This window comes from Uranotaenia lowii, chromosome 1, assembly GCF_029784155.1.
Source record: "Uranotaenia lowii strain MFRU-FL chromosome 1, ASM2978415v1, whole genome shotgun sequence".
Classification (NCBI taxonomy): domain Eukaryota; kingdom Metazoa; phylum Arthropoda; class Insecta; order Diptera; family Culicidae; genus Uranotaenia; species Uranotaenia lowii.
In genome coordinates, this window is record NC_073691.1 from 105,490,451 (window position 1) to 105,501,396 (window position 10,946).

General features: G+C 32.3%; 1 protein-coding gene across 1 annotated transcript; it reads left to right on the forward strand.

Annotated features, from left to right (window-relative positions):
• Positions 1-1,237: 1,237 nt before the first annotated feature.
• On the forward strand, positions 1,238-2,256 carry LOC129737750 (uncharacterized). The gene is made up of 5 exons (XM_055728911.1): positions 1,238-1,288; positions 1,331-1,361; positions 1,427-1,554; positions 1,624-1,950; positions 2,191-2,256. Exons 1-5 carry the CDS (start codon positions 1,238-1,240, stop codon positions 2,209-2,211), a joined length of 558 nt encoding a protein of 185 aa, XP_055584886.1. The 3' UTR covers positions 2,212-2,256.
• Positions 2,257-10,946: the final 8,690 nt, after the last annotated feature.

Here is a 10,946-nt window from a genome sequence, read left to right on the forward strand (position 1 = left end):
CACTTAAGGTTTCAAATTTATAACCCACTTAATATCTATGAATTGAACGACATACATAAAAGACTTTACCGCTGTTTTACTTATTGAAAAATGGTAAGGGAAATATAAATTTAAAGGAATCACGAAGTAAAACGCGACCGCGGAAAAAAATGCGACCGCACTCGAGCAAGGCCAACTTCGCTCTCTTAAAAGACAACTGATTTTTTTCACTTAAAACACAAAATTATAATAGCTAACAAATAAATATATGTTCATAAAACATATAACATATAACATATTGTTTAAAAACTATAATAAATAAGAAAGTATTTGTTTTGTAATTTAGAAGGTATCACTGAATTCATCTTAATGCTAGGAAATTTCAGTTTTTCAAGGATAGAATATTAACCTTAAAACTTGAAGACAGAACTAATTATTTCATATAGATGAAAACTACAGCAATTACCTTTCAAGTAACATACACATAAACCACAATTGAACGAAATATTGCAGTGATTTGAATGAAGACATAAAATAATCTGCCGACCCCAAACTTTTGGCCGATACACCATACTGTAAGGTGACCCCAAACTTTTGGCCGATGACTTAAGTAACTATTTAATCAATTATTAATTTACTTTAAATTTTAGGAAAAAAAATTGACAAATGTGTTTCAAAGGGTATTGAATTAGGGCTCTAATGCTACTTTAGTTTAAAAATTTGGTCCACTCAGCTATGAGAAAATTGGGTATAAAAATTAGGTGTAAGTTTTGAAAAATGTTGCAACTTCAGATGATTTTTAGGTAAGAAAAAATGCATACAAATTATCAACAAAATACCTACGAAGTAAGTATAACTCATTACCTTTCGAATAAGCTAAAAAAAATCCTAAATCCGTTAAAAAATGACAAAGTTATGGACGAACCAAATTTGTATGTTTTTTCAGGGGTGACCCCAAACTTTTGGCCGGGAGTGTATGTGTATATTTTAATAAAACAAACCTTCAATGGAATATGCATCATAAATGTTATCTTGGGTCAACAGGAAGCAAGTTTGTAAGTAAACGGTTTACCTTCTTAAAATCTGTTTTGTTTTTGTTTAAAAAAAAACCGCTGCATTATTTTTCCAGTCATTGAATTTGTATCTTGTTCCACTATAATATGCCATAAATATTGGCTACCAAGATTTGCCATAATTATGAAAACCTAGAAATAAAAAAAAAAGTGATCATTTGAAAAACCTGATTGAAAGCGGGAAAATGTCGGCGTTAGATTCAAGCGAGGAAAATCTTGAAATTGTAGAAGAAAGTGTATTGGATGACGGGTTGCTCCAAATTTAAAACTCTTTTCAGTTATCCGACTTTGCCATCAATACCATACTCCGTAAGTAAAAAAATAGTTAGTTAACTTATAAGTTTTCTATCAACCCATTTTTTTTTGTTTCACAGACAATGGCTACGACGTCAACACTCTGAAGCTGATTCAAAGAGTAGAAATCGAGGCTTTGCTCCCGCCACCACATTTGTCTGATCGGACAAAACTCATCGAAGGTCTGAATGAATGGCGGATCTCACTGGTAAGACATTTACACCTTCCACATACTTTAAGCATTTGTACTACGTCATTGTTTCTGTAACTATTACAGGGCCTCAATCCATTGAACTTCAACAGACAAGGCTGTTCCGTCTGTGGTGATAACATACTTGCGGAACAGAACAGGCAGCCTTCAATCTCAACATTCGGTGGCAAAAAACGCCACGAGTGGTCTGCAGCTTCTCTCATTGAGCGGTCATCAAGAGGTCGCAATATAATAAAGGAATACAACGAAAAAAGAGCATTAACTAAAAGGGACAGGGTTTTTGTAACCCATTTAGTCATCGATGAGTTTGTATCAGAGTATGGGAAGCTGTCAAAGGCTGAACTCCGATCTAGAGCATCCGAATTGAAACTAATTTTTCCTGCTGTTGACCAGGTAAGGGACGTGAGACTGAGTTTCAATTCATTTTGCTTTTTTAATTTTGTCAAATCATAGTACTATTCCAAGCAGTACAAAAGTGAATGCTGAAAATAACATTAAATTGTTGTCATAACAAAGATAAGTGCATTTGAGGAATTATTTTGCTTCAACATTTGATAATTGAAATTACCCTTCGTGCAAACTCGAAAATAAACCCTCAAAAGTCCGAAATGCAATATTCTTTCTTTATTCCAGAATATATCATCGGGTGTATAACAGCTGTCACTGATCCAAACGTTCAAGTTCCGGAACCCAGCAACAACAAAAAAACCCGGTTTAATACACTTAACAGTGGATTGTAGCCTTTCTTACAGTTTATTAACTATATATGGATACACATGACACAAAATAATAAATAAATGATAGATTTATAAATTCTGAGTAATGATTTAAGTATTTCGAACGTAGTAAATTCTTGATGAATTTAAGAAATTAAGATTGAAAATTTTTTATAAGATAAAAGTATTTTAAAATTATTATAATTTTCACATAAAAAATAGCATAATTGTAAACTAATTGAATATTTTTGAATGATTGAATTCTGGAATATCTTGTATGATCCCGTTTCTATGACACTATGATCTTATATCTATAAATTAGAAGAGGTCTAAAAATTAAGAGTATAATTTTAATTTTTGTCGATTATGTCGTTTTGGTCAGTTTTTCTTTTCAAAAATAAATAAATGGAAATTTATTAATTTTTGAAAAATAAAAAATTGTCAATCTTGCCATAGTTGAATAAAATTCAGTTCCATTTGGCGTTGCATATACTGGTCTCCTTTGAATTAATTCAAATATTATAATGTCATAGAAACGGGATCATACCAGATATGCCAGAATTCAATCATTCAAAAATAATCAATTAGTTTAAAATTATGTTATTCTTTATGAGAAAATTATAATTATTTCAAAATACTTTTATCCTTTGAAAAATTTTGAATCTTAATTTCTTAAATTCATTTAGGATTTACCAGATTTACTACGTTCGAAATACTTAAATCATTACTCAGAATTTATAAATCTATCATTTATTTATTACTTTGTGTCATGTGTATCCAAATATAATTTATAAACTGTAAGAAAGGCTACAATCCACTGTTAAGTGTATTAAATCGGGTTTTACAATTTTGTCAATCTTGTAAATTTAGTCAATTTTGTTTTTTTTTTCAATTTTGTCAATTTTGCCAATTTTGTGAATTTTGTCGATTTTGTCAATTAGGTCAATTCTGTCGATCTAGTCAATTTTGTCGATTTTGTCAATTTTGTCATATTTGTCAATTTCGTAAATTTTGTCAATTTTGTTTTTGGTCATCCTGCCCGAATAGAAAAACATTATGAAAAAACCATGAATTTCATTTTCACTCTATTGTGGATTTTATGGTTGACACCATGAATATCACGGTACATCGAATCATGATTTCACTCTCAAACTCATTGTTTTTGACCATGGTATTTATGGTTCTGGCCAAAATTACCATGAAAAAAGGGGGTTGTTAAGCAACTTAACAATGAAAAAATGAACTTTTTCCCATACATTTTAGAACACAAAAATATCAAGTTTATGGTTATTACAGCTTCCAGTTTTTTCTCGAAAACTATAATATTCATCGTTTTTGATTGAATTTTTATGGTTTTAAGGATGATGAACCACGATGAACTTCAATGTTTATTCGTAATATCACGTAATATGTAAAAAGCTCTCGTAACCGTGAAATTTCATGGTTGGAATTAGTTTTTTTTAGCTTTCTTTCCAAAAATTTGTAAAAAAAAATTTTACTCGCTTTTAATATTTTTATTTTTTGAATTGTTTTCTTATTACACTATGATACACTCACTTAACCACTTTTTTTTTATTTTTTTTTACAATTTGCACGGAGTAATGGATGGAGGGGGATCCTTCTCCGGCACATCTCATCCATCTGGTCCATTCCGGGTCTTTCGTTTTTCCTTCTGCCTCTGGAAAAAAATATTTTTAGATTAATTTCATCAACTTAAACGCACAATAACTAAATATACCTACCGGAATTCTGGTCACTTGAATTCCATCAGAGCTTATTCGGAATAACATGTTTCCGATTGAAAGAAACGCGACAAAATCATCCGACAAAATGGCGCGCGTTTATGAAAATTTTTCTCTACACGAAAAATTATAAACGTGTGAAAAGGGCTAATGTTTACCATCGTTCGGATTTTCATCTTACCATGAAAAATAATGTAACAATATCATACACAAGAATAACACTGTTATACAATAATTCTCCTAAATTTGGAAACGGTAAAATATCATGAACTAACTATATGTTTCACGGTTACCTTAAAAACTAAAAGAATTTCAAAGTTTTGAGTGGTTGACTAAAATTTAGAAATAAGGATGAAGTTTATCGTTAAATTGAATACCATTGTTCGGTTATATTAAAACCACGATCTTGGCTATTCGGGTGGTTAAAATGGTTCATTCGGATTTATATGCATATTCCAAAAAAAACTCTACTATGGAGGACTTGGTGGCGCTACTGTTAGGTTATTATCTTCCATTGGCTTCAGACCCCAACCCCAACAACAACAACGCAACAATTGCACAGGGTTTTTAAATGCGAACGAAAAGCTTTCATCGCGCAACGTAAGATCTAAGAGGAAAGAGAAAAGGGAACAAAAAATTAGCCCGAGAGCTTAAAGCTCAAGAGGATTGAGAAGCCTTTGTCTTATTGGATTCAATTTGCTTCCACGGGCGAAATTCTCTCCTGTCGTTCGTGCTTAGGAAAAAAAGAGATCATTTGTGATTGAGAATTTACCGTTGGGCGCAGGGTGGGACTTGCTATCACTATCGAAATTGACGATGTGAGGGTCAGGTCCCTATGCTTGATTAAAATTATTTAATTTTCGGTTCGAACAATGGTTGGACTGGATAAAAATTCCCTGGCCAATTTTGCCATCACTGCCTAATGATAGGAATGATTTGCCTAATTCGTCAAATTCGGTCAAATTGTCAGTTTTAATGTTTGTCAAGTTGGGAAGATTTGTCAAAATAGTAATTTTTTTTCAAATTTGTCCATTTTATGTATTCTGACGGTTTTATATTTTATCAATTTTGTCATTTCTATAACTTTTGTCAGCTTTCACAATCTTGCCAATTTTAACAATTTAGTCAATTTTATCAGTTTTGTCAATTTTCTCAATTTTGTTAATCTTCTAAATTTAGTGAAGTTGTCAATCTTGCTAATCTTGTCAATTTCATCAATTCTGTCAGATTTGTCAATTTTGCCGAATTTGTCATTTTTGTTTGAATTTGTCAATATTGTCAAACTTTTTCAATTTTGTCAATCTTGTTAATTTTGTTAAATTTGTATGTTTAATCTATCTTAATCAATGAATTTGTGGATTTTGTCAATTTTTTCATGTTTGCTACTTTTGTCAATTTTGTTAATTTTTTTTCGTTTTGTAATTTTTGTGAAATGCGTCAATTTTTCGATTTGGTCAGTTTTGTCAGTTTTGTTATTCTTGTCAATTTAGTCAATCTTATTTACTTTGTCAGTTTTTTTTTTATTTTTTAAATCTAATCAATATTTTAAATTTTTTCAATTCTGCCAATTTTGTCAGTTTTGTAATTTTTGTAAGTTTTGGTCAGTTTTGTCTATTTTTTAAATTTTGTCTGTTTTGTCAATTTTGTCTTTTTGTGATTTTTTCTATTTTGTCGATTTAATTTATCTTTTCAGTTTTGTCAACTTCTGTCAATTTGGGCAATTTCGTCAATTTTGTCGAATGAGTCAGTTTTGTCAATTTTGTCCATTTTTTTTTCAATCTTATCAAGTTTGTAAGTTTGGTCCATTTTATCATTTTTGTCATTATTATCACTCTTATAATTTTTGTCAGTTTTGTCAATTTAGTTTATTTTGTCATTTTTGTAATTTTCGTCTATTTTGTCTTTTTTGTCAATTTTGTCCGATTTGTCAATTTTTCAATTTTGTGAAGATTGTTAATTTTGTCAATTTTCCCAATTTTGTCAATTATGTTCATCTAGTCAATTTTGTCAATTTTTTCAATCTTGTCAATTTTGCAATTTTGTCAATGTGTCAATAATGTCAATCTTGTCAATTTTTTCAATTTTGTCAATTTTGCTGAAATTGTAGATTTTGTAAATTTTGTATATTATGACAGTTTTGTCAATCTTGTCAATTTTGTGAGATCTGTCAGTTTGTTCAATTCTGTCACTGCTTTCAATTTTTTCAGTTTTGTCTTTTTTGTCATTTTTTTTTCAATCTTGTCCATTTTGAGAATTTTGTCGATTTTATCAGTTTTGTCAGTTTTGCCAATTTTGTCACTTTTGGTAATTTTGTCAGTTTTGTCAATTTTGCTATGTTTGTGAATCTTGTCTATTTGGTTAGTTTTGTCAATTTTGTCAATCTTGTAAATTTGGGCTATTTGGTTAGTTTTGTCAATTTTGTAAATCTTGTAAATTTTGTCAATTTTGTTAGTGTTTTCAATTTTGTCAATTCTGCCCATTTTGTGAATTTTGTCGATTTTGTCAATTTTGTCGATTTTGTTATCTCGTCAATTTTATCAATTTTGTCAATTTCGCAATTTTGTTTTTGGTCATCAATCCCAAATGCTTTAAACTCTACTATGGAGGACTTGGTGGCGCTACTGTTAGGTTAATATCTTCCATTGGCTTCAGCAAGTGAGAGTTCGGATTGACTCCCAAGCCGCTATCCCTAGACACCAACCCCAACAACAGCAACGCAACAATTGCACAGGGTTTTTAAATGCGAACGAAAAGCTTTCATCGCGCAACGTTAGATCTAAGAGGAAAGAGAAAAGGGAACAAAAAAACCAGCCCGAGAACTTAAAGCTCGAGAGGATTGAGAAGCCTTTGTCTTATTGGATTCAATTTGCTTCCACGGGCGAAATTCTCTCCTGTCGTTCGCGCTTAAGTCTCAAAGTTACAATCACTTTCGTACCATGCAGTGTGGGCATGACGTACTCATCAACGACTTCATTAATTTCGGGGTCGTACCCCTTGGTGAAAACCATTTTTATGTTTATATATCGGAACATCAGTTCCGATTTTTTTGGAATGGTTCGGTGTCAAACTGATCCATTAAAATGAATAAATTACAACCGTTGGCCGGGAAAATTTGAACTATCGTCTTCCTCCCACACGGTTTTTGTCACGGTGACATCAAACCTGAGTGGGAGTGAAGCCTGTCTGTTCTCCCTTCCACACATCGACAGATCCATACTTGTAGATAGCATGCGCCTATCTATGACGTCACGTATAATTTGACGTTATAGACACGATAATCTTGATTTTAGTGATTGCTGGTTGAGGCTAGCAAGCCAAATTGACACGTTTTTTGGAGTGATGATTTGATGATAATTACTATGAAAATTTATTTTTCAAACTATTTTGTTTTTTTTTTTCTTTCTTTTATAGGACGAAGAAGAAAAAAAATCAAATTTTTTAAGCTAAAAATCATTTTTATTGTACTGCCCAGTTTCGCAAAAACGTGCAAAATAAGTTTACAAAAAATCACACCAATACACACAAATACACAGACATCGTCTGAACTCGACGAGCTGATTCGATAGGTACCTATAAAGGTATATCTAAGACCCATAATTAATGATCTCCCAAATCGACCGATAACTATACCTTTCCGAAAGAAAGGCAAAACAACAGACTCTCCTGCTTCGCAAGTTCGGTGATCCGTTGGTGGCAAAAATACGTCGAGCCAGAGAGGCAAACCAGTCAATCGTTTCGTCCTTCAAACGGAGGTTAAAGTTTCGCCGGTGAAATATATATTTTTGAAGTTATTCCATAAAAAGCTCAAGTGTCCGATAGTAGATAATTACCCCCTACATATATTACGTATAACATCACATTTCTCCAGAAAAAATCAACCTTTTAGTTCTAAGATTAAATTTTTATTTCTATCTTTTGAAAACTATTCGAAGAAACAAAAATAACAAAATTATTTTCTTTAATTTCATTACAGCATATTTGGTATCGTCCATCTATAATAGTAGATCGCACAACTGGAGCAAAAATCAAACTGGGACGTTTAGCAGGTGGATGCTTGTTCGACAGGAATAATAAACAAGCCCCGGCAGCCAAATCCACAAAATCTCCAACTAACCGTATTACTTCATCGTTATTGAGTGCTCCCGTAACAGAGGATGCTAGTAAGTCATCGGTTCTTTGTAAATTCCTCAATTTACCTATCCTTTTTTTCAGTTCGCAACTACCAGGAAATCAAACAATGGTTCCGACACCATCAAGATGAATGGGACGAATTAAGAAGTCGGTGGCGTAGCACGAGTGAAGTACGTATTCACGAAATAGTACATTCAAATGAAAGCGGATTTTCCAAGATTTTGTCCGAATATCCTGTTCTACGAAGTTGTTACGGCTACCAGTTAATTAAAATAGATTTTGAGCTACAATATCCTGAGAAAGTGGATTTGCTGTTTACTCGATTCGCGGATTTTCGCCAGAGATTGAAACCTCTCCTGCACGAACACATTAGCGCCCAAGGAAAGGAGTTATTAAGTTTACTTTTTTTTTTTTTAAATATATCTTTATTTGTACCAATTCATCATTACATTTATATTACATTAATACATTAAATTAGGTGTTCAGTTCAATAATGAACTTTCAGAGCCCTATAGTTAAATAATCACTAACATTTATTTATTTGACTTAAATTTGCTGAGCGCAATCAAGCATTTTTATAAAGGAGAACATCCTGTCGTGTAAAAAATATTTTAAACTTAAAACTAAAAACTAAAGCTATCCTAAAATTAAACTAATTGTAGAGAGAGCGAATCTCTGCGACTGCAGACTGCATCGATTTGCCTCTGAAGTTGGAGATTATTTTGTTGGCCATCTCTTCGATAGTTTCAATGCCTGCAATCCGATGAAGATCTTCGGTGCTGTGCCAAGGTGGAAGCCGCAAAATCATTTTCAGAACCTTGTTCTGAATCCTCTGGATGGCTTTCTTCCTCGTCGCGCAGCAGCTAGACCAAATCGGAACTGCATACATTATCGCTGGTCGGAAAACTTGCTTATAAATAAGCATCTTATTCTTCAGGCACAGCCGGGATTTCCTGTTGATGAGAGAATAAAGAGATTTAGTATATTTATTACACTTAGATTGAATATCTTCAATGTGATTTTTAAAAGTAAGATTCCGATCAAGTGTAAGTCCCAAGTACTTCACGTGATCAGACCATTCTAATGAAGCCCCATTAAAAGTTATGGAATGATTTTCATTAGGTTTTAAAAAATTTGCTCTTGGCTTATGGGGAAATAAAATAAGTTGAGTTTTGGAAGCGTTAGGAGAAATTTTCCACATTTTCAAGTAATTCAAAAAGGAATTTAAATTTTGTTGCAATCTACTGCGTACCACCCGTAAATTTCGACCTTTGGCTGAAAGCAAAGTATCATCAGCAAATAGTCTTCTACCTTTTCCTTCTGGTACATCAGGAAGATCAGAAGTAAAAATATTGTATAAGATTGGCCCAAGTATACTGCCCTGAGGGACACCAGCTCTAATGGGTGTCCTTTCAGAGCATGCATTTTGATAGCTTACTTGTAAGGTTCGGCTAGTCAAATAATTTTGAATAATTTTGGTGAGATATACAGGAAAATCAAATCGAGCTAATTTAGCTACTAAACCTTTGTGCCAAACACTGTCAAAAGCTTTTTCAATATCAAGAAGAGCAACACCAGTTGAATAACCTTCAGATTTGCTAGCGTTAATCATATTAGTTACACTCAAAAGTTGATGTGTAGTAGAATGTCCATGACGAAAACCAAATTGTTCATCAGGGAAAATAGAATTCTGATTGATGTGAATCATCATTCTATTCAAAATAACTCTCTCAAATAGTTTACTTAAAGAAGGAAGTAAACTAATTGGTCGATAACTTGAAGGCTCTGAAGCACTTTTTCCAGGTTTCAAAATTGGAGTTACTTTGGCATTTTTCCATTTATTGGGAAAATAAGCCAAATGAAAACATTTATTGAAGATTTTAACTAAAAAATTTAAAGTGCTTTCAGGCAACTTTTTAATAAGAATATAGAAAATCCCATCTTCCCCTGGAGCTTTCATATTTTTAAATTTTTTGAAAATCAATTTAAGTTCATCAATATTTGTCTCACAAGAACTTTCAAATACATTTTGTTTAGAAAGAATATCATCAAATTCAAGGGAAATTTGAGCATCAATTGGACTTACAACGTTTAAATTAAAATCATGAGCAGACTCAAATTGTTGGGCTAATTTTCGAGCTTTTTCTGCATTAGTTAAAAGAAGTTTATCCCCATCTTTCAAAGTAGGAATTGGCTTCTGGGGCTTTTTCAGAATTTTAGTTAATTTCCAAAATGGCTTTGAGTAGGGTTTTATGTCCTCTACTGCTTTAGCAAAATTTTCATTACGAATGAAAATTTAAACGACGTTTGATCTCTTTTTGAAGGTCGCAATAAATTAATTTCAAATAAGGATCCCTAGTACGTTGATATTGGCGTCGACGAATGTTTTTCAGTCGTATCAAAAACTGAAGATCATCATCAATTAAAGGTTGATTAAATTTATGTTTAACTTTGGGTATTGAAGCGGCTTTAGCATTGACTATTGAAGTTGTCAAATTTTCTACAGCCAAATCAATATCTTCTATTGAATTCAGTGGAACGTTTACATCCAAATTACGTTCAATAAAATTCATATATCGCTCCCAGTTAGCCTTTTGAAAGTTAAAAGCTGATTTTAAAGGGTTTTCAATGGGACTTTGGGATAAAGAAAATGTTACTGGAAGGTGGTCTGAATCGAGGTCCGCATGAGTAACTAATTGACTACAATGCTCGCCTAAATCCGTTAGAACCAAATCAATTGTGGAGGAATTTCTAATTGAAGAAAAACAAGTATGCCCATTAGGATATTCAACAGTATAAT